At 58.1% G+C, this 23,886-nt stretch overlaps 1 protein-coding gene across 1 annotated transcript in view; it reads left to right on the forward strand.

Moving 5' to 3' along the window:
- The window catches only part of TXNRD2 (thioredoxin reductase 2), a 50,027-nt gene extending 30,330 nt beyond the window's left edge, over positions 1-19,697 (forward strand). Inside the window, 11 exon segments of the mRNA XM_047697571.1 lie at positions 227-401; positions 10,383-10,462; positions 10,464-10,520; positions 13,663-13,758; positions 14,067-14,159; positions 15,949-16,020; positions 16,201-16,298; positions 18,028-18,064; positions 18,066-18,092; positions 18,094-18,238; positions 19,420-19,697. Coding sequence (XP_047553527.1) covers positions 227-401; positions 10,383-10,462; positions 10,464-10,520; positions 13,663-13,758; positions 14,067-14,159; positions 15,949-16,020; positions 16,201-16,298; positions 18,028-18,064; positions 18,066-18,092; positions 18,094-18,153 — 795 coding nt within the window. The 3' untranslated portion in view covers positions 18,154-18,238; positions 19,420-19,697.
- Positions 19,698-23,886: the final 4,189 nt, after the last annotated feature.

The raw sequence follows: 23,886 nt of genomic DNA on the forward strand, positions 1-23,886 counted from the left end.
CTCAGCCCTCAGTTCCACAGAGGACAAGGGGACCCAGAAGTGGGGTGGACAGAGGCCACCTAGCAGCTGGGGGGCCTTGGACCTTCCCCTTTGAATGGACCTTTCTTGGGCTCCTCTAGGGCTTTTTTCAAGCAGGCAGGAGACCATGTCCTTTCCTCCCACAGTCATTAGGAGTGGACGTTCTCACTGCCACCAGGCCTCACAGCACATCTCTTATGCTTTGCAGCAAATGTCTTCCTTGGTCACGGAGTACATGGCATCTCAAGGCACCCGATTCCTGAGAGGCTGTACCCCCTCCAGAGTACGGAGGCTCTCAGATGGCCAGCTCCAGGTTACCTGGAGGACCTCAGCTCTGGCAAGGAGGACATGGGCACTTTCAAACACCGTTCTGTGGGCCATAGGTAAGGTTGCGCCGAGCCACAGGTGAGCCACAATGGAGACCAGCAGCATCGCCATCCCCCTTCCTGCTGTCTCCAGGGCTCCCCTCGTCCTGCTGGCTTTTGGGTGGGTCAGCTGTCACAGCACACCTCTTAGGCCATCGGAACAGCCCATGGAGGTGTTTCCCTCACCTCCAGTGGGTGGGTTTGAGCTTCTGCAGGAGTAAATGCCTCACTGGGCTTTGTGGAAACCACACTTTGCAGATCTCCCAGGATGGCGTCAGTGATGGGGCCGAGGCCTTGGGCCTTCCTCTGCTGCACATGGCTTGGAAGCCAGCTCAACCCACACGTGGTTGTGTTCTCATCCTCCATTCTCTGAGAGGTGTGGGTCTAGCTTTCTGTGGGAGAGGGGGGCGAAAGTTGAGCAAGCATGGGTGGACCGATTAGCCTGTTGCTGACATTGCTGGATGTACTCCCTCCCAGGCGGGCTCCTCCCTGCATCGCAAGGGAGCAGGATGGAGAGTGGGGATGGAGTAGGGAGACACCTGCCCAGGGCCTGGGCCTCAGCTGGTCTGAGGGAATGGGACATGGGTTCTGAGGAAAGGCGCCCTGGCCAGGAGCCAGGCGGGAAAAGCAGAGAGCTCAGAGTGTCCATCGTGAGCCTGCCTGTGGCTGTGAGTGGGGTCTGGCCCTGTGCGCTATTCCAGTTCTCGCAGGTCTCTCTGCACTGAGCCTGGTCCATTGTCCCTCCTCCCGTGAGCCTGGGCTCGGACTGTGTAGCTGTCAAGAAATCCTTAAGCCCACCCCCACATCGGTGTATCAAATGTTTACTGAGTGCTCAGAGGGCCTTCATGTCAGTGTCTGTCAGGACCTGGTTGGCCTGGTCCCGGCATCCCCTGCGGGGAGGCTCCCGGGAGGAGCCAGGCTGCGTCATAGAGCAGTGTGCTTCTGAGAAGCTTCTCTGATTTTCCTGAGTCCTCAGAATGCTAGGAATCAGACCATGAGATAAACTCTGAGGAAGTTGGAGCCCTTCACTTGTGTGTGGTCAACACAGGCAGATTTAAGAAGCAAGGAAAACGGGGCGCCTGGGTGGCTCCGTGGGTTACGCCTCTGCCTTCGGCTCGGGTCATGGTCTCAGGTCCTGGGATCGAGCCCCGCATCGGGCTCTCTGCTCAACAGTGAGCCTGCTTCCCCCTCTCTCTGCCTCTTCTCTGCCTACTTGTGATCTCTCTCTCTCATCTCTCTGTCAAATAAATAAATAAAAATCTTTAAAAAAAAAAAAAAAAAAAAAAAGAAAGAAGCAGGAAAACATCCTTGCAGTTCATTTAGTGCCCTCTTGCCCAAAACTTAGTAAATGGCCACAGGAAATACTCTTGTTCAGTTCATAAAAGTAAATTGAAGTGGGTTTATTTTGGTAAACACCGTGAAAGATTCTATAACTTTTCAGGTCCAGAAGTGTAAGTGACATTTATCTTGACAGTCCATTCTAAAGGTGCAGTGGCAAGTCTCTCCCTTACCGTCTGCACCCCCAGCTCTTCCTTTGTCCCCTGATAACACCCGGGGACCCAAACACCCACATCCCTTCTCTCGCCGTTGGCAGAGGCAAAGGCCTATGCCAATATGCTGTCCGCTATGCTACGCTAAGGGCAGCAGCTCAGAGGGCAAGGGGCTGTGCCCTGGGGAAGCCTCGAGGTCCTCCCATCTTCCAGACAGGTCCCTGGTGGGCGACACAAGGGGCCCCCGGTGCACATGCCTGCCCTCCCCTCTGCAGGAGTCCGTTTTATTTTCTGTATTTTCAAAAAGAGCATCCCCCAGACAGTCTGCCCAACGTGATTGATGCTGGGGGTGGAAGCTTTTCACAGTCCTTGGCCTTTGACCTTGCTTCCCGAGGCGGCGCTGCGGTGGCGGCGGCGGTTTCTGGCACGCCTCCTGGGGCTGTACGGGCATGTGCTGACTTTGCTGCTAGCTCCCGGGCCAGGTTTTGTAAACAATCGGGAGCCACTTCCCAGTTTAAACAACTGGGAATGGTTTTCTGCCGGTTTACCCTGATAAGCCTTTAGCCAAGCATCGTTTCTGCTTGCAATGAAGGACGATCAGTGGGCCAGGAGGTTAAAATAAAGCTCCCTGGGGGCCGAAGGGCTGGCCCAGCAAATAGCTCTGGGACGTGGGTCCTGCTCCAGTAGCGAGTGCTGCGTGCACACCAGCGGGACTTGACGTGTGTAAAAAACAGGAGGGAAGGATGGCCCTCGTGTCCGGAGGACACACAGCAAGGGCCACGAGGAGCTTCCGTGGGGCCGAGCTTGTGCTTGGCACCTGGGTCACGGCTGGTGAGGACAGTCTGCGCAGGGATGGCGAGAGGGCCCGGCAGTCTGCAAGCCCGGGAGGACTCCTGAGCCTCTTCCTCAGCCCAGCCTTGATCTCCACGTGGTGGATTAAACACATTAGCAGTTAAAGCAGTTAATTGCTGTGCAGGGGGCCGGCTCATTGTTGTCTCTGAATCACCCACCCACACCAGGTGTCTCAGATAATAGACTGGGAACTCGCAGCGAGGAGGATTTCCTGTCTGCAGATGTGCCGATTACGGTGCTGAGTGAAGACAGTCAGCCTGCGCCCGCCGCAGGCTCGAATTCACCCTGTTCAGTTAACCAGTTGTGGCCTGAATCCTCAGCCATTGGGGGGCGGCCGTGGGTGGGGGGAGCAGGGGCAGGATGGGGCAGGACAGGGACACCGACGGGACACTTGGGCATGGAATCGCTTCCCAGCTGGAGCTCGGCTGAGGTTCAGCTTCGACTTTGTTTCCGAGGCTGGACAGAGGGCCGTTGGAGCAAAGCCCTGGGAAAGCCGGCCGCTCAAACTCTCCTGTGCCCCCCAGCATCTCTAGCTTCCTGGAAGGTTCCTGGCCCCATCTCAGGGCAAGGGTGGACGCTCTTGGTGCTTCCCTCCCTGGCCACGAGAGTCCTGCCCACGGTCAGAACGCCCAGACGGCTGGTGTCCCCACCGCCCGGAGTGCCAGGAAGGGCCGGCCTGGCCATGCCTCAGCAGCCCCCCCTTGGTCTATTAGGAATCAGCCACTTTTTCTTCCTCGGACTTTGTCTTAGCAGGGAAATTGGTATCGCCGCCTGGGTGTGAAACCCACAGATAACTTCCAAGCTTCTAAAATGGCATAACGAGAGCCAGCAGGCGCTGGAGGCCCGGCTTTCTAGTTTCTTGTTTTTGTTTTTGTTTTTGTTTTAAATCTTATTAATGTATTTGGGAAAGAGAGCATGGGGGTGGTGGTGGTAGAAAGAGCAGAGGGAGAAGGACAAGCAGACTCTATGCTGAGCACAGAGCCCAACGGGGGGCTTGATCCCACGACCCTGAGATCATGACCTGAGCTGAAGACCTGGATGGTCCACTGACTAAGCCACCTAGGTGCCCCCCTACTCCGGCTCTCCAGCTTTAATCCAACCACCATATTGGGACCTTCCTCCCTGTAGAGCCCACTTACACAAAGTGTACCCATGGACCACAGCCGGGGAGGTGGTAGCACCTGTGGAGACAGCAATGGGGCCTGCGGTACCCGAGGAGTGGAGTGCAACTGCCCAGGGTGGGCTGCAGACTTGGGCTCCCCTCTTTACCACGGGGACTGCTGGCTTTGGTTTCCAGGGGGCCGCCTTGCTCAGCTACATTCAGCTGATGGCTCCTCCATCCCACAGACACCCCCTTCGAGTCCTTGTGGACCGTCTCCCCACCCCCCACCCCTGAGTACTGGGCAGCAGCGCTAGGAGCTGGAGGCAAAACAGAAGTGAGCCCCCAAGGCTGGGAATTCATGGGTGTGTGTGTGGGGGGGGGGTTCTCTTGAGTCCAGCAAGAAGGATGAAGCAGTCCAGGCCCCTGTGCCCCCTGATAGCCATGAGAGAAGCCCAGGCTGGCGTGGGCTGCTGGAGAGGGGACTAGCAGGTGGAGCGTGGGTGCAACCTTGTTGAGAGAAGCCCAGTCCAAGGCCCCTGGGCCTGTTCTTTGGGGCCGTGTCATGCTGTAGCTGTAGGAAACTGCACGTGGTTGTGTTCCTCCCGGGGGGGACCTCGGAGCAACCTAACAGGTTGTGACAGGTTCCCACACGTGGACTCCCCAGGTCACCTAAGGCCCACCTTTCTCAGCTCCCCAGGCCTGAAAGGGGAGCACTGCTCCGCTCGTGAGCCTCTCATAGTCTAACACCTTTTATTTCAGTTTAAACGTCAGTTTGTAACTAGCCACGTGAAGAGAGACTCCAGTCTCTGTGTGTATGTGGTGTGTTTCCTTGGAGGGAAAGGAGATGTTCAGGGAGTTCTTCCTGTCGGCCCCTCCCACAGACCAAGGGAAGCGGCTGAGCCTGAGACCATGGCCTTCCCCTGCCACACCATGTGGCCCTGGGTGATGGACCCCAGCTCATGAGCCAACACCGTCGACTCTGGCTGTCATTCATCTCTGCTGTGGCTCACTGTGGCATCAACCCATTGCAGAGGCAGGGCAGCGGGAAAACAGCCTCTGTGCTCGCAGACTGGCCCTCTGCCCTCTGGGAAGCCCTGCACCAGTGCAGGCCGGGAGCTGTCTCCTGCCTGTGTCCAGGGTCACCTTGACCCCCACAGCCGTCAGACCCAGGCCAGCCTACCTTCACACTATGGTCTTTTTACCAAATCAGATTCAATATTTATGATTAGAACTTAGTGGAAGCAAGTTGTTTTTAAAAAAAAGAAAAAAGTCTTACTGAAAATGGTTATAAAGATAATAGGCATCTTTTTTGTTTTGTTTTGTTTTTGCATTAATGTGCACTATCTAATTTTGCAAGTGCTACTGGGAGCCATCAACCAGCAGGAAGGTTATATTGATATTTGTAATTGTTACAGCAATATTACCACCTACCAGGGAATGTGTCCCTTCCTGAGGGTTCCCGTGGACCAACTGCTGCTGGGTCTGGGCTGGAGGCTGCACCACGTTCCAGGGCTGGCTGTGGGGTTTAGGAGCCCATGTGAGCTTATTTTATGTGTTGTCAGTGCTGCACATAGGCTTGAATGGGAAAGGCCCATGTTGTGTTTCATGGGGAGGGGACAGTGGTGAGAGGTGTCCTCAGGATGGCCTGGGGGGCAGTGGCAGGTGCTGGTGGTCACAGTAAGCCTCCAGTCTCAGGTCACGCTAAGGTGCTCAGGTCATGGTAAGGCTCACTTATTCATTCAGCAAACATTGAGCCCTACCTGGACCCCAGGGCAGCAGGTTGGGTCCTCTGCCCTGTTCTTGGGGCCCTTAAGGTTGTAGACTGGGGTTCTGGGGCTATTTTAGAAGGGGCCATTTGAGAAAACAAAAGGAGCCCTTTGTTGTTGTTATCCTTTCCCCTAAAGTCCCAAAGATGACAAGAGACACATAATAAACTTTTTAAAAGGTGAGCCTCAAGGGATCTGACTAGAGGTGCCAAAGGTGTGAGTTCTGCCTTCCCTGTCTGGCCCAGGGTGACCCACAGGCCAGCCTAGGGGGAGTGGCTGACTCTGGGGGCCCATGCATGTTTCCCCCGCAGGAGGGATGCCAGGAGGGGTGCTCTGTGAACCTGTGTGAAGCTGTTGGTCCGATCTCCTGGACCCCCACCCTCCTGATACTCGCCTGCGTCTGTGTGATCAGAGCCCCTCATTCGCCCTGTCATACTCCTGCTGGCACTTAAATCTTAACTCATTATACGGATTGCCCTTCACCTTCGTCGGAACGTGTGCTCCAGGCAGGCGTGAAATTGGAGGGAATGCCCGTTTTCCTGTAACAGGGAGACAGAGGCCCAGGAAACTGCATATGTCCAGTTGTCTGTGTCCCTGGGCCCAGCTGAGCAGGTAGGAAGGACCAAAACTGCCATCTGGGGAGTTTTTGACCTTCAGCTTTCTCCAGCCTTCTCCAGCTGGCTTGGTGAGCGTGGGGGCCAGGCTGCCTCCCCAGACCAGTAGCAGCAGCTGGTGGGACTCTGGGGCCGTGAGAGGAGTGCTGGTCTGGTCCAGCTGCCCCAGGAGCTCTCAGGCTGATTGCGGCTTCCTGCACCACTTCAGGGCCCAGGATGTCCTGGATGCCAGGACTGTCTTACGTTGGTGACACCAGGGGTCACTTAGAGGGACTCAGCAGACAAGGCTGAGCCTGGTGAGGGAGGCAGCTCTAAGGACCCATCCACACATTGGTTTGGACTCTGCCTCTGAGGAGGAAGTGAGAACATGTTTGTTCTTCTGGAATCTTGACACCCTTGTTGTTTGCAGTAAATATGAGTGTCACTCGGGCAGTTCACAAGAAGAATACAGCTACTGAATATGTTGGCCCAAAGTCCTTAGTTTTACTGGTAAATATACTGGTAGTCAAAGAAGTGGAAATTAAAAACTTGGTCAGAGGGAAGGAACAAGCCCCATAAGGGGCCACCATCCAGGCACAGCTCCCCTCCCTGGCCTGGGAAGCCCCACCTGGTCGGGCGGGCCTTCTCTGAGGACTGTCCCAGGGAACTAAACTGACACACCAGACAGACTGTCTTCCCCATGCTGGTGGTGTCCAGGGAGCAGATGCGGGAACCAGGCCTGAGGAGCCATTCAGCTGCACTTAGCAAGCCCGAGCTGGGTACCAAAGAGACAAGGCCCCAGGGAGCAAGAGATCCCCCAGGGCATGGAGTGAGTGGCCTGCGAAGGTGTGGGAAAGCACTGTGTGCGACACACAGGGTGATGTGCATGGGAGAAGGGTTCCACAGAGGTTGCCCGTCTTCCCCCACCCCCAGGTCGCCTGAGGAGTCCTACCTTTGTTTTTGCGTGAGGGAGAAAGCTTTGCGTGTTGCCTGGGTCTTGCTTCTGGCCATGTAAGCGTGACCCGGACTGGACATTGTCCACAGGGCCAGAGCCACCCTTCTCGCGTGGCTGGCCACTGGGTCCCCACGCGAGCACCCGTGCTCTGCCTTCCTTGGGGGCTCCAGGCCTCAGCTGAGTGGGGTCCCCACACCATCTCCCCGGCCCCCCCGGCCCCTGTGGGGAGACAGGACTCTGCTCTGAGCACAAGGCAGCAGAACTCGGAGGGATATGTCTCTCCTTCCCCCATGACCCTCCTCCAGGTTGTCTGCTCAGTGAGGCCCCGCGTCCTGGCTGTGGCCAGAAGCTTCGATGGAGGGCCTTCCGCAATTTGGCGTATTCTGTCTACCCCTGCTGCTGCTACCCCCCCCCCTTTTTTTTTAAAGATTTTGTTTATTTATTGACCGACAGAGATCACAAGCAGGCAGAGAATCAGGCAGAGAGAGGGAGGAAGGGAAGCAGGCGCCCCGCTGAGCAGAGAGCACGACGTGGGGCTCGATCCCAGGACCCCGTGACCATGACCTGAGCCGAAGGCAGAGGCACCAACCCACTGAGCCACCCAGGCGCCCCGCTGCTACCCCTTTTAAATTTATCTCCATATTCCTTGAGACCTGGGATGTGGTTAGACTGACATCTCTGAGGTGTAGGGTTACTATGGTTTACTACGAGGCCCAAGGAAGTGCTCCTAGTGTCCTGGGACTTGCCAGGCAGGAGTGCTGTGTGGCCAGCATCAGAGCAGAGTAGTCTTGTGGCAGCCAGCTTGTCCTTGGATGCTCCAGCCTCAGCCTGGAGCAAGGCAAGCTGCTGTAGGCCCTGCTCCCTAAAACCGGCAGTCGGGGGCGGAGCCTGAGGGCTCAGCTCTGAGTCCCCTACCTGCAGGGACTCTCAGGCCCACCCGCAGACCCCTACCAGGCCTGCCCACTGGGCCCAGCTCCTTCCTTGCTGAGAGCGCAGCCCCTTCCAGTCCCTTCCTAGGTGCAGGAGAAGTTCCCAGGCTCCAGATGGATCCCCTACTCAGGAATCAGGCCTGGGCCCTCATGCTGCCTCCTCCAGGCAGGACACTGGCCAGCGTGGCGTGATGCACTCCGCACACCCATGCGTCTCTGCTCACTCAACTAGGGCCCGGTGTTGGTGCCGTCAGAGGGCAGGGACCTCCAGAGCCTCACGTTGCGTCGCCAGTGTCTGGTGTGCTGGGCACGGGCGTCCCGACCACCCAGCACCTGATTCTTGAGGCCAAGCGCACTGAAGAGGCCGGAGCCGGCTCCCATGAACTGAGAAGCACGGCTTAGTTGAGTTCTCTGTGTTTTGACTCCCACTCTGGGAGAGCAGCTGGAGACTTAAGGTTTCCTTCACAGGACTTGGTCTTCCAGATGCTCAGCTTGGCATCACCAGCTACCTGATCTCTCGTGTATCTGAGGCAGCACGAGCTGTGGGAATTGTGCCTTTGAAACAGTTCGTCTTTGCCTTTAAGGACATACCAGGAGCCCTGCAGGGCTGCCTCTGTCCTCCCAGGGCCCCCCAGGAAGAGCTGACTCCACCACACCCTTGGCTTAGTGAGACACACTGTCTGAACTAGGGGAGAAAGGGACCTCTGCTGGCACTCGACGGTGACAATGGCCCAGGGCTGGAAGCATGTGAAGTCCCGGCGGGGAGGCTGCCGCTGCTGTCCCCTGCCCCTGCCAGCTTTGTACCCGAGAGTCGCTCACCAGGATTAGCCAAAAATGACTGCACCCAGGGGTGGTTATGGGTGTGTGGTTTGGGCTCTGCCTTTCTGCCCATTTCTATCTCTGCTCTAGAGGTCCTCTAAGCTGGAGATATCTGCTGGCCAGGTGCCACAGGCACAGGAGAAGAGGAGCTAAGGGCTTGTAGCATGGAGCTGCCCAAGGCCAGCCTCTAGCCCTACTTGCTGCCAGAGGGGGTTTGCGGGGCCTGCCCCGAGACCCTGAGCAGGGCTTGAGTCTGCCTTCTCGCTGCCCGCTCTGGAGGACATTCTACTGCCCAGCTCTGGGGACACAGGGCCATAGCCTATTCACACAGACCCAATTTGAGGGCAGGAGAGACGCATAAATCCATCACAAAGCACCATCCTGAGTATGGGCCTGTGGGAAGAGCCCACCTGTGGGAGGGTGGGAACCCCCATGTTCACAGAGAGAGTGAGAAGGAGCATTCCCTATCCCAGGAAGGGCCATGTGGGGGACTCAGGAGGCTGTGGGCTCACTTGGGGCCCACAGGCGTGCTCCGCAGAGACTGAGACGCACACGCACCCCGGCACTGCTGGGAAACATGTGCACAGGCTTCTTCTGTGAGAGGCCCGGGTTGTGTAGGTCCCCTGTCTTCCCCTAAGGGCCCGATGCCTTCAGAGGCTGTGAGGCCCTGTCGCACTGTGTCTGCAACTATGGGTACAGTGACCTTCGATCATGCTCTGCTGTGTCTGTAAGGCATCCAGCCCTAGGTGGGCTGGCTGGCTCCCCAGAGCCTGGCCCCTGCCATGGGGAAGGGTTGAGATCACTGTCCAGCGATGGGGTGCGCATACTCCTGGTCTCGCTACTTCTAGACTTTTTCTGTGGTCAGAGCCATAGGAACTTCCTATTAAGAAAATGGAGAATGAATGAATTTCCAACTCAAATGTGACTTCACAGGGTTTTGCCTGTCTTCTTTGAATGGCTTGTAAGCTTATTGTCAGGATCTAATCGTACAGTGGAAATATAGGTTGGCATAGTCTCCTGAGCGAATCATCTTTGTCTGTGCGGGTTATCAACCGCATATCCAATTTGGCCCCTAGGTTTCAGATTGTTTACAAATTATGGGGACTTTTTTTCTTTTCCATTTTTCTTTTGTGTCGTTTGAATATGTGAACTACGTATATAATTAAAAAACCAAAATTGTATCACAGGACTTGTTTAGAGAAGTCTTGTCCTGGTCTGCTTCCTCCACCCCTTTCCTTTCCTTTCTGTTCCTCCTCATCCTGCCTCCTCCTCTTGTCAACTCTGTGCAAGTAACGGTGTGGGGCTGTGTGCATGTGTGCTTTGGGCATCTGTGTGCGTGCGTGCGTGTGAGGCTGCAGAGGCCGACAGCCCCTTGACGCTGTTGTGCTTGATGGGCCTGCCAAGTGGGCATGCTGAGAAGCATTCTGATTCAACGGAGGAATCTCAGTGGGAACTGCTCTACGTCTTTGAGCCTTGCACTTTATTTCCCTCAGGTCGCATTCCAGAAACCAGAAGCCTGAATTTAGAGAAGGCTGGAGTACAACACCAGCCCACCAGTCAGAAGATCCTGGTCCGATGCTCAGGAAACCACCTCCGTCCCCCACATTTATGCCATCGGAGATGTAGCAGAGGTACGTACGGCCTGTACCTGCCACCTGGTGTCACCTCCCCGTCCCTCCACCCCAGCTGGGCCTCAGGGACCTGACGAGGCTCACAAAGGCTGTGGGCCAAACCCCAAGTACTACTGGTAGACTCAAGTGCTGGGAAGGATTGGGCACCAGCCTCTGCTTACTCGAATGTTTCTGTGGGGGGTGGGGGCTGGGGGGAGGCTTAAAAACGAAGAGCACCATCAGCAAATCCCTCTTGTCCGCTCTGAGGGAGGGACATCTGTTTGCACACAACATGGGCCTCGACTTCCTGAAGGTGGGCTGACGGTACAGAGCCCTAGAGATGCTCCTGGTGGTCCGATCCTTGGGGCTGTCTGGCCCTGCAGCCCTGGGTGTGACCTCCTCACCTCAGTTTACCCTCTCATCTGAGGATGGGTCAGTACTGTCCCTGACTGGGCTGTCAGATGGGGACACAGCCCCACCCACCAGGCCTGCCTGCTCCTCCCCTTGTGAGTCCCTGGCAGAAGCCCTGCCCCCCCAGCCTGGGAGGCATCTGGTCAGCATCCCTCCCCTCTTCGTGGCCCTATCATGGCTGGTCAGTCATGGGACCCCTGCTCCCCCGACCACCTTCCCAAAGCCCCAGGAGCAGTCGGCCTCTCCTATACATTTGCATCATGACCTAAGGAAGGGGCTCAGGTGGGGCCCTGGCCAAAGAAGCCTGAGAGATACACCAGGGCCCCCAGACCCCAGCAGGGCTCTTGCTGGCCAGTTCTGCCAGCATCATCAACGTGTTAGTCCTGGGGCTGCCATTACAAATCACCACAAGCTGGGTGGCGTAGATTGATAGAACTGTATTCTTGCACATTCTGGAGGCCGGAAGTCTGTGTGGGCAGGCTGGGCTGCCTCCGAAGCCTCTAGGGGAGGACACGTCGTCATCCATCAGGCAGTCCAGACTTGGAGCTACAGCACTCTCTGCCAGTCTGTGTGTGTGTGTGTGTGTACACACGCACGCATGTGTGTCCCTTGTTTCTTTCTTCTTAGGACCCTCACTGGATTTAGGGCTCACCCTAAGTGACTGATCCTAAATGGTCTCAATTCTTCCCTTAATTACATCTGCAAAGAGCCTCATTTCCAAACAAGGTCCCATTCTGAGGTTCCAGGCAGACATGAACTTGGGGGATGCCTTAAACCTGCTGTGATGTGTTCTAGCATCAGCCACTTTTCTGGGTTCTTTGACTGTTACAGGAACAGACAGAAGTCTTAGCTCTTAGGGTGACACCCTGGTCGGAGTCACAGATTGACAAGTGAGTAAGTAACTGTTTGAGGGAGATGTCAGAAGATGCTTAGTGTGGCGGTCAAGGGAGACCTGAGGGAGGAGTAGAGCGAGCTACAGGCCCAAGCCAGCCCAGTAAGGATTCTCGTGCCTGCCCCAGAGTGTAAGCACTGCCCTGCCCCCACTCACCCCGGAGCCCACTTTGGGAAATGCCTGGGGGTGGGGGAGCCAGTATCTGTGGCAGGTGGGTCCCTGGGTGGGGCATCCCAGAGTTGAAGGAGTACAGGTGGCAGTTGTCCCCATCCTTCCCTCAGCCTCTGCTGCAGCTTATGATGGCTGGGTCTTCCAGAGAGCCTGACACACTCATGGAAACAGACCAGGCAGGAGCCCATGCAAGGCTGGGCTTTCCCTTTGTTCCTGAGGGGCCAGCCTACCCGTCTGGCGCAGGCCCGTCTTGCAGACACTTGACTCCATACAGACCCCTCCTGCAAGGACAACATGGCCCCTGCTGTGCCCATTGTACCGGACGGATCACTCCCTAGTTGTGCTCCATGCTGGCATGTGAACCACAGGGCTGCCCCTTGAGTCCCTCAGGCTGCCTGTGGACCCAGGCTCATGAAATGGTACATGAGGGGGAGTAGACCACCAAATGGAGACAGGACCCCAGGGACAGCTTGCTGGAGCTTGTGCTCAGAGCTCCAGCCCATCCTCCCACCAAGTCCTATCTGACCATCCATTGATCTGTTGGTGTGGACAGAAGTGAGTGGCTTCACGTGCCCACTGGACCGGCAGTGCTGTTGCTCATGTGATCTCCGATGGTGGGGACGTGGCATTCTCTGGTGGCCCCTCTGTGTTCATCCTGTGTGCTGCACCCCAAGATAGCACCCATGGTCCTGGGAGAGAGTGCCGTGCGGATTATACCAGGCTTTCTGCGCACCCCAGGAGCTGAGCGCGAACATAGAGGAAACCATAGTATTTCAGACTGTTTTGCCAGAAATAGTACACACAAAGGCGCATCTATTGAAATATTAAATCCACTGAGTTGGAAAGGTCCTTTGGGGCAGTCCAAAGAGTTAACACTAAACCAGTGGTCCGGTGTGCAGTGGGGAAGAGTCCCGTAGGCAGGCGGGGCGGCCATTGTCTGGTGACATATTGTGCTGCGCGCATGGACGTTTCCGCACTTAGTCAGGCCCGGTGGAATGCACGGGCTGCTTTTACGAGTTTATCTCTGTGGATCTCTATTCATTTCTGGAATGTCAAACAACATCTGCATTTCCTGCTGCTGCAGAGGTGATTGGCAGCCGGTCCCAGGCCGACGCGTGTAGGAACATGGGGGCTGTGCACCACCACCACCACCCCCACCCTGGCTCCTGGAGCGGGACACACCCTGGGACGGAGGGGCCTCCAGCAGCAAGGCATTCGGATTTGGGATTTGTAATGGACGGTGACGTGCAAGCCAAGCTGCATGTCAGGCACACACGAAATCCTTCCAGGGCCCGTTTTAGCCTGAATCCTGGGTACTGCAGACGATTAAGTAGGAGCGGGTACTCCTTCGAGCTCTGTCCTGCGGGCAGCTCTCCAAGGTCACCAACATGAAGAAGGGGTTCAGAGGGAAGCCACAAGTCAGGGTGGGTGGTGTGGTGGGGCTCACTGGCAGCTCACCTGCTCTTCCAGGGATGGGGGCCATAACCGCAGGTGGGCCCCCCAGAGCAGGACAGGGGGAAGGAAGCAGAAGGACAAGCCAACTGGCCCAGGCTCCGCGCCCAGAGACAAACAGGCTTTGGAGGTTTTGGAGGGGGAGAAGCTTCACTAGGAGGCATGGGCGGCGGCAGGGGTCCTGTGGAGACTCCCCCAGACGTGCCGAAGTAACCCTGGGCTCCTCCCATGCATCAGGGGCGGCCTGAGCTGACACCCACGGCCGTAATGGCAGGAAAGCTCCTGGCCCAGCGGCTGTGTGGTCAGTCCTCAGACGTGATGGATTACGACAACGTGAGTACCATCTGCCCTTCAGTGAGCTGCATCCAGCCTGGAGACAAGGTAGCTCCTGGGGCGGGGCGGTTGGGGGGGGCCGTGCATGTGCCTGTGTGCATGCTCGCAGGCATGTGGACCTCTGTGTGTGCACACCACACTCCTGCGTAAGGGTTAGCTTTGTGGGAGTGGCCTCGCAAACCAGCAAGGGTAGCCCCCCACACCCCCTCTGGCAGGCTGCTAACTTGCACGGCCGGGGCCCTGGCCTGAGTGGGGATCTTCAGTGTTGGGGTCCCCAGGCGTGTACCTCACTTGGACTGGCTTTCCAGGTTCCCACCACCGTCTTCACCCCGCTGGAGTACGGCTGTGTGGGGCTGTCGGAGGAGGAGGCTGTGGCTCGCCACGGGGAGGAGCACGTGGAGGTATGTTGGGGCTCCAAGGACAGAGGGCTGCCAGGACACAATGCCTGTGTGGCGCTCACACCCTGACGACAGCCCCTCCCCAAGCCAGGCCTGGCGGGCAAGTGGGAGCATTGGTGTCCCTGCTTCCTGGGGCCTGCAGTTTGTCAAAGTGGGGCAGGGGGCCCAGACTGCTGGCCAAGATATAGCATGGAGGGACACTTGGGACGGGAGTGCTGGAGGACAGCCCAGAAACCAGGGTAGCATTGGGGTGTGGCCCCTCACGGGGCACGTGTCTCCCTCCACCTGGAAAGGCTCCGACTCTCCCAACCTTCTCTTGCCATCGGCTTCTGCTTCCAGCGTCCTGCGCCCCCGCCTGCCACAGCCCAGCTGTGCCTTCAGGTACCCCCACCTCCCTGCCACCCCGGTCCTCTGTTCCTGATCTGCGATTTGTCCAGCTCTCACAGGCCCCCAAAAACCCAGATTTAAGTACTCCCCGCAAAGGAAGACTGCCTCTTGAGTGTGCTCAGCCAAGCTTGCCATGGCCCTGGGGTGGCCCCTGAGTGTATCCTAAATGGCCTGGCAGGAGCAGGGAAGCCAGAAGCCTCCAGCATGGCTTCATCTTGCTACTGCAGCAGCTTGCCACGGATCGGGAGAAACTAGCCCCCGTGTGGCCACCGCCACGGGCCTCATACCCTCTGGGAATGAGTCACTGGGTTCCAGGGCCTGCCCCTTGCCCCAGCGCCCCGGTCCCCTCCATCAACGGGCCAGGCCTGACAGGCCAGCCTTCCCCCCAGCACTTATTTGCTATTTTTGTTTGATTCATCACAAGTACATGGGGACATATGTTCGTGGCATTCTATAATGTTGTTTTATGTTTCACAATGTTGAATGGCCAAATACGCTTTGTTTGTTTTCTTTCAATTCTGTCTTAGTTAGAACAATATTCTCTGAAGTTCCATTAATTAATAATGGCTGTGCAGCACATGTGAGGGCCCTGCTCATTTTTTACTCAGCCGCAGCCCCGAACACGCTGTCGAGCCCTTCTTGGGTGCTGAAAGCCTCTGGCCGACAGCTCCGGTGTGGGCCGGGGCCTCCCCAGGCCTGCCTCCCACTCCTTGCTCAAGTGAAGGCCCAGCCAGCACCAGGGTACCCTTGGGAGGCCACAGAGCCACTGGGTGGGCCGGGCACCCCCTTCCACTGCCCACCATCACCCCATCTGCTCCACAGCATCCACCTGTGTGACGCTCTGAGACTCGGGCTCTGTGACAAGACATGGTGGGCTCCACTTAGCCAGTCTGGGGCCCACTCTGCTACTGTGGTCCGTGGCGGCCTTGGGCCTGGGTGGGAAAGGTTTCTGTCTTACAGACAGTGTGGCCCTGGCCAAAGGTTGGTTTTGTGTGGGAGCGAGAAGGGTGGTAATCACAGCCAACCCCACCATGTCCTTACCCCACACCACAACCTGGAGGCCACGTGGGCAGTTCTGGGTCCCCAGCCCATCCCTGCAGCCCAGGAAGCTACTGACTCCAGGAATTGGTATCTTATCCCTTAGGTTTTTGGGTTTTTTTTAAACATTTTTTTTAAATTTTTTCTTCTCAAACAAGTTTTTTTTTTTTTAAGATTTTATTTATTTATTTGACAGACAGAAATCACAAGTAGGCAGAGAGGCAGGCAGAGGGTGGGGGGAGGCAGACTCCCTGCTGAGCAGAGAGCCCGATGCAGGGCTTGATCCCAGGACCCTGGGATCATGACCTGAGCTGAAGGCAGAGGCTTTAACCCACTGAGCCACCCAGGGGCCCCTCTTGTCCCTTAGGTTTATCACGCATATTATAAACCCTTGGAGTTCACAGTGGCTGAGCGGGATGCGTCCCAGTGTTACATAAAGGTGAGTGTCCTCATGGGCCATGCCAGGAGGTGAGAGGCAAGGAAAGAGCCGGCACCCAGGGGTGGGGAAACTCCCTGCAACTGCCCATCCCTCCCCCCGCCCCCCGCCCCGGCAGGCCCACCTGTTTAGCCCTAGGGCTCTATCGCTAGCCAGGTGGACCATTGATCATGTGGCTTTCAGATGGTGTGCTTGCAGAAGCCCCCACAGCTGGTACTGGGCCTGCACTTCCTTGGCCCCAACGCAGGCGAAGTTACTCAAGGATTTGCTCTGGGGATCAAGTAAGTGGGGAGGAATGTTAGCGTTGTGCACTGTTTCGGCGCCTGTGGCTCTGAAAGTCGGTGGTGCTTGCAGTGGGAAGTCTGCGGCTGTGATGTTGCTCTGGGTACCATCATCCGCCTGCTTGGCAGACCATCTCCTTAGACACGGCAGCTCCCGTCACAAGAGAGGCAGCTTTCTTCTCCAGCCAGCTCTTAAGCCAGCCATACTGTGTCAGTCTGTGGCCAGGCCACCTGGGGAGCCAGGGTAGAGGCCCGAGTCCCTGGCCATCGAGGGTGGGTCCCAGTTTGGGTCTTCTCTACTTAGAATGAACAGGGCTGGGGCCCTCCTTCACGTGGCCCAGCACGCAGGCAGTCACGAGCAAGGTCTGCCCGCTGCCCCAGGGCCGGCATGTGCTGTGCTTGTGGGGTCCCGGGTCTCCAGGCTTGCCTGGCACTTTTGCTGCTGGAGGCTCTGGGTGGGGGTGGGTTGTCTGGGGCAGAAGGGTGTGGGGCTGTCAGAGGCAGGAGGGTGGGAAGGCCAAAGTGGAGCTGAGGGAACAGAGAAGGGCTGCATGGGCCACCCCACCATGTACTTGGGGCTGGGGCCATGGCCAAGATCTAGCCTCAGAGGCTGGTGGAGGTCTTAGGACAGGGTGGGAGGTCGAGGGGCAGGCCCCCTACCAGGAAGACTGATGGGGGCTATGAGGGACTAGTCCAGACACCCCAGGGGCACCCCTGGCTTCCTGGCAGGGTAACAGTAATAATTTTAGGACAGAGCCAACAGAGAATGTGAATGGGCCATTCACAGGTAAAGAAAGTTAAAATAAATAGTAGAAAGATGCTGTGCATTGTTGGAATTTTTAATGTAATTAAAACACCAAGAAACCATTTTGGTCAATGAGGGTTGAAAAGTTTGATAACGTCCAGTCTGGTGGTGATCATTTCCAGCACCGGCACTGTGGAGACACTGAAAGGTTTGAGCAAATCAGGGAGTGAGGGGACCCATGTTCAGAGATAGTCAGGAGGAGGGTGTGAACCGGACGCCCCCTCTGGGGGCCCTTCTGCCCAGTTTGAAAACACACACCGCTTGTTCGAGTTGGAACTCAACGCACCAGCTATTGTAACATGTGTGTATAGATGGGAGGAGGGCTGTTTGTGGCGGCCCCTTCTGCTGACAGTGGCAGCGCCCTGCGGGGAGTCCTCACTTACTGTGCCTCCAAGGAGGGGCCCGGTGCCCGTGGGTGGTCGCCGCTGCAGGGGGAGGGGATGTGTGTGTGACAAGAGCTGGGTGCTGAGCAGAAGAGTACCGTGAGCAGGACCAGGCCAGGTCAGCGCAGGGCTCATCAAAGTGGGCTCGACCTAGCTCGCTGGGCAGGTGGGGAGGGGGAACAGGCCCACAGAAGGAGTAGCTGGAGCCATGGACCGAGTAGGTCTGCTCCTGGTGGGCTGGGAGCAGCAGGAAGCCAGGATGGAGCAGGCAAGGGGGCCGGGGGGAGGTGGGAGGTGGGCCTAAGGTGGGGCTGCTTGGCATTTGCTGGGAGACGCGTGGGAGACAGGTCCAGCAGAGGTGTGCGTGGGTGTTCCTGGCTGCTGGCTGGAGAAGAGGGTAGTGACCAGGCTGGGGAGCAACGAGGATACTGGGACTTCCACGGCCCTCCCATGTGCCATCTTCTGAGGGACGGGATGATGTGGACGTGCCACCCTGTGTGGACTCATCTCCTGAACCCTCCCTCGCCCCCCCTGTGTGCAGGTGTGGGGCCTCCTATGCGCAGGTGATGCGGACAGTGGGGCATCCACCCCACCTGCGCTGAGGAGGGTGGCCAAGCTGCGTATCTCGAAGCGCTCGGGCCTGGACCCCACCGTGACGTGCTGCTGAGGGTAAGCAGCCATCCCTGCCCAGCCAAGGGCACGCGGCACGCCTGCAGCCCCCCACGGCCAGTTCTTCGGAGGCTCAGATCCAGGTACAACAGCTGGGGCAGCCTCTGGGTTTAAGGCTGGAAGCATGGGGTGGGGGGCAGGGGGTGGGGGAGTGTCACTGTAACAGCTCTCTCCAGATACATGGAGATACCTCAGACATGGGAGCCCTGTGCCCCAACTACAGGAGCTGAAGAAACAGGGCTTGGGAAGGAGGCCCTGTGAGGGCACCCCTCCCCCCAACAGGACCACCTTCCTTCCCCAGACATTAGCCTGGCTGCCGCTGGTCCCCAAATGCAGGAAATGTCTTGAGGCTGGGCTTACACCCTAGTGGCCTGTCTCGGCTCTGGGGGGAGGCTGGGGGACACTGGGCTGTCTGAGCTCAGTGGGCTGCTGGGTAGGAGAAGCAGGCCATCCCTTTCCAGCTTCACTCCATGCAGAGCAGCACCAGCTCATTTCTCTGTCGCCCAGAAGGTGGAGATGCTGCCTTATGCACGGCAGTGGCCCACACATCTGGTTCTGTTAGAGCTTTGCAAAGTTTGGCCCAGCCGGGCAGCAGGCGGAAGCCTTGGGGTCTGTTCACCGCAGCCCTCTTCTGAGGAGGAAGAAATTAGTGAGTTCCTCCCTGACCCCTGCCGAAAGGGTTGCATGTGGTCAGGGCCTATTCAGCTGGTCCTGTGAGAACATTCTGCAAGCTCTAGCAGCCCCGCCTGGGGTGTCCCCTGTAGCTGTCGGCCCCTCCCGGGTTTGGGGTACTGAGGGCTGAAGTAGAGTATAGACAGAGCAGGGAGCACCCCACGAGACACCCTCAACCAGGCCTGAGGGCCTGAATGGCAGCTGAAGGTCCCATGGATTTGGGCACAGGCCTGGGGCTTCCCTTGGGGGCATCCTGGGCACCCGCTGTCCTACAGCCTCCACAGCCAGGGCTACCCTTGATACGGACCCTTGATACGGGCATCTTGAGGAAACTTCTCATCAGAATATCGTACCTAACAGCTGTTTTGTAAAGAGCTAGCTGTATGTTTTTATCATTTCAAAATAGTTTTTAATAGTGTAGCGTTCCCTGCGATGCATCAGTCTGGTGAAGGGCGGGGGGCTTCTCTCTGAGGCCTGTGTCCTCACCTGTCCTCAGAGAATCCTTCTGTGTGTGGGCATGGGAGACATGGCCAGGGCCAATGCAGGGATGGCGTGACTGTCCCATGCTGAGTACCCCCCGCCACTCTTGTAGGACACCAGAGGCTGAGCCCAGGCAAGCCTCACCCCTGGAGAGCCCCGGAGGTCGTCGGCGTGGGTGGCCTCTGGACGGACTGCCCGCGTGCCCCGCAGGGATGGCTCCAGGGCTTGTCAGCCCCTGCACCTCGCGCACCCTCCTGCCCGGGCCAGCCCCACCAGCCCCCGATGCCAGAAGATGACGGTGTGTGCAGAAACCCACCCTGTGGGCTGCCCACATCCCGAGCTCTCCACCTGGTATTTCTGGAGTGTAAATAAAGAGGGTGTTTTCCTGAAGTGTGCCCCTACCTATGCTGTCCCTAAAGCACCCCCAGGACGGCCTCGGGTCGGGGTGGGGCCTGGCCGCCCCAGGCCTGTCACACACAAACCTATTCTCCTCCCCTCACAGTTGTCAGTCAGGCACCACTCTTGAGCTGTCAGCATGCCCACGACCCCTGCAGCTACACCTCAGAAGACCCTGACCTTTCTCCCAGGTACAGGGAACAGAAGCGCAGCACCCGCCCCCACCACCCACCCCCCCGGCCCTCTGCAGGGTCTACCTGCGCCTCACAGCAAGGCAGACACTCAGCAGGGGTGGGAAGCCGCTGGCCTTGTTCCAGAGCTACCTGCGGTTGTTGTGGCCCAGTGACAGGGCTGGCAGGGCTGTGGGAGGCTTTCTGTCCCTCGAACATCAGGCACCCCATTACTTTCCACTGTGGCCCTCCCAGCCGGCGTGTCTGCTGCGTTCGGGCTAATCCTGCCATTGGGGCTTGACGGGCCCCAGGAGCGCCCTTCGGCAACCGGGCTGCACCTGTCAGTCACTGCAGAGAGACAGCGATGACAGTGAGGGCAGGGCCCTGCATTGTGCTGGTGCTTTAGCGGTGGTTATCGTGTATTCCTTAAGAAAACATCACTTAGTCTGCCCGCCCGGAGCCCTGGATGGGGACCCCTGCTGTCAGCGAACAAAGGAATGTCTTTGCACCTGATGGGCCTACGGGAGCCCTCAGACGCTCGCTTGCCTGGTGCGAAGCGTGTGCAGGAGCTCTCAGACGCCCAGTGAAGACGCCAAGTGCAGGGCTGGGCCAGCGCCCTCCTGACAAGTGCAGCGTGAGACCAGCCGTGTCCCATTTAACGCACGGTTGGCCGCCACGCCCCTGCCTTGAAAGGTGTAGCTCGGGCTCCCCTCTGGGCCAGGAGGAGGTGTTCCTTGCCTAGCAGGCACTGGGAGAGGTCCGCAGAGGTCAGCTAAAGCAGCTGAGCAGCTGGGGGCGGCAGGACAGGAGGGGCCCCCTGGAGCAGGGCCGGGCCCCTGCCATGGGACAAACATGGAGCTTGAAATGGCTCTGCTGCTTTTCGGGATGGGAGAAACGATGCAGCCCGTGGGGGAGCTCTCAGCACACACCAGACAGTCTCTGGGGCTAGGACTTGCCACCTCCCTGCCCACTCACCAGTCAGCCAGAGGGCCAGCCAGCCCTATGTCTGTGGTGCCATAAACCCCATCCCCCCAGCATCACCAGTGGTTTTCTCCATGCAACCCTCTCCCTCAGGATGGGCCCTGCTCTGGCACACCTGCTGAGTCCATAACAACCACTCTCACACCATGTCTGGCCAGGTCACCCAGACTGTGCCTTCCCCTAGGACAGAAAGAAGTGTCTATGGTGCTGGGCCCCCGCCGCCTCACTGTCCAATCATGCGAGGACTTGGGACAGCCCTTGTCGGGGATGCTGCCTGTGTGGTCCTGAGCTTCACAGCCCCGCCTCAGGCCCACTGACTCACCGGCATGGCGGCTCTTGCCTTCCTGGTAAACTGCGGGTGGAGGCCTGGCCCAGTTCGCAAACAGTGGGCATTCCCAGTGAAGGCCTACCACAGAAGGTCATCACCTGGGCCACTTTTGGGGACATATCCTGCGTCAGCATATGCCTGCCTGGCCGTGAGGTTCGGAACCCAGGGTGCCCTACATGCCCCCACTGCTCTGGTGAGGCCTAGCAGCCCAGGGTCCCCTGCCCAGCATTCAGGCAGGTAATGCACTGGGGTCTCCAGTCTGAGTTAAGAGCATGGGGAAACCGGGTGGATGTGTTGGGCGATCGTCGTTTCTGTTCTGCACGTCCAGGGACCGTCCAGGTCCAGCTCACCTTGTGGCCCAAGGCCTCCCTCCCTGGGCAACACCCCTTGTCCTGTCCCTGCCTCCTCCCAAGGACTCAGGGAGGGGCCAAAGTGGCACAGGCCGGGTGTTCTCCACCTGGCTCCGGGCTACCTTCCCACCACCTTTGCCTATTTTTATGGTGCAATGAAAATATGATTTTTAATTCTCAGATTGTTCGTGTAACCTATAATTAGCCCAGCAATGCCCTGCGTGCTTCTACTTATGGCTCCAGATTTCGCAATGATGTTGGTTGGGGGGTGAGGGAGTGCTGCCACTCAGGGGCCAAGCTACCCCTTTCCCTTGCCTCCGCCTCTGCTGCAAAACAGAGCAGGTCCCCCCCTCTGGTCACCCACCATCCCCTTCCTTCTAGCCCCGTGAGGTACTGGTCTCTAAGGTCCTGAGGTCTCCAGGAAGGTGGGGAGACAGAGAAGGGGTGACGAGTTACTATGGAGGGCTGGACCAGGAGCAAGCAAGGAGCAGGTTGGGCCTGAGGGGGACATGTGGGGCTGATGGTGGGCTGCAAGAAAGGGGATCAGCCCCCATAAGGTGGCCTGGGTGCTCAGTCGGCAGGTCCTCCAAACCTGGTCGCTGGTGCCCCCCACACCCCCCATATCCCATGGCCCTGCTGGGGCTGCCAGCTTTTATGGGTAGCCAGCAGGGAACTCTCTCCCTACACATGCCTCAGCTGTGTTCTCATGTGGCCGGGGCGGCCTGGCTGGGGAAGCGACCACGGTGCCCAGCCAGGGGGCCCTCACGAGATGGAATTCCCCATGAGAAACAGCTTGGCGTCAGATGGTGCCTGTGGTTTGGGAGTCTGTGTTTGTGCCTTAGGTCTGGACTTGCCCCTGAGGTCCCTGGGGTGGCCCATCTCCCAGTGTCTCGGCCACATGCCTATCTCACCCGGCTCAGGCAGCAGCTCCAAGGTGTGGGCGGGGCTCTCGCCATGGACCACTCCCCAGCCTGAAGCAGGCCCCAGGGGCAGGGCTGAGAACCTTGCCCCTGGCTCCCCGATGCATGCAGAGCTGTTTGGGAGCTGCGCAGGTGTTCCGGGACCCTGTAAAACATGACACCCAAGTCAGCCAGGCAGTGTGCTCATTGGGAGCTGTGCCATTTCCAGATCCTTAGGGCCACCAGGCCCTGTCACTGACCCTCCAAACCCTGTTCAGGCTTCAGGTGCCCAGCCCATTCGGGTCCGGGGCTCCTTGTACCGTGGGCTTATAGAATGCACAGGAAGTACACATGTAGGCATCTAGTTCTTCCAAGTATGCCATGTGAGGCACCCTGGTGCTGGGCTGATGGTTGGGGTCTGGGCCAGGGTGGGGGGCCGGACTGCCAGGGCCATTCCTATCTCCCCAAGCTGGCACACTCCGATCCAGCCAAGTCTTCCATGTCCCAGACTTTTCCCACCCATACTCTGTGTCCCTCTGGGAGCCACTCCTTTACCTCTCTCCACTCTGGGGCCCCTGAGTGCCCCTGGCCTGGGCCATGGCCTGGTCTTTGTCCCTGCCTAGCTTGACTAAGCCTGCCCCGGCCTCCATCCACCAAACTTCTTCCTCATCAGTGCCCACTGCTCCCGTTCAACCCACCATGGTCCTTGTCAGGGTGCATACAGGGAACACTGTGGGCTGGTCACTGCCAGAGACAGGTCGGGAGCCCATGCCCCAGGCCCCAGGTGAGCAAGCAGCAGTAGGGTGTTCTCTCTCTGAACCAATTCTTGACCCAGATGGCGGGGTTGCTTGCATACTTGGCAATATCTGGGGCCTAAGCTGGGCCTGGCTTCCTCAGGGTGGATGGTGCCCAGTCTCAGAGGCAGATGCTTGCTTCTGGCCTCAAACTCACAAGCTGTGGATCTTTGGCCTGACAAGGGTCTGTGGCTTTGCCCTCACTTCAGGCCAAGTCATACTGTGGGAGAGACAAGAATCAGAGAGCACAGGACCAGGTGTCCCTCCAGTGGAGCCACACATGGGCCTGAGCCCTGCCAGCCTTTAGCTCACACCACTAGGGGACCCACTGCCCGTCCACCCAGGGCCCCGACCCGTATATCCTTCTTTCCCTTCTGCTGACAGGCCACCTGGTATGAGAGCTGGCCAACTGACACAAGAGGTTCCTCCTGCTCCTGCTCCAGGGTGTGTCCCAGAAACCCCATGCCACAGCCCCAAGCCCTCTTGGTGGGTCACCAGCACAAAAGACCTCTGAGGACTCCAGGCAGAGAAGGTGGCCCTTGTAGCCTTTGTAGGCAGCCCTTTACACCCCGCCCTTGTTTCTTCCTTCCCCAGCCGCCATCTTAGACCTGGGCTTTCTGGCTCTGGGAGCTGCCTTAGGCCTGTCTGATACCTGGCAGGG

This window comes from Lutra lutra, chromosome 12 (assembly GCF_902655055.1).
Source record: "Lutra lutra chromosome 12, mLutLut1.2, whole genome shotgun sequence".
Lineage (NCBI taxonomy): Eukaryota > Metazoa > Chordata > Mammalia > Carnivora > Mustelidae > Lutra > Lutra lutra.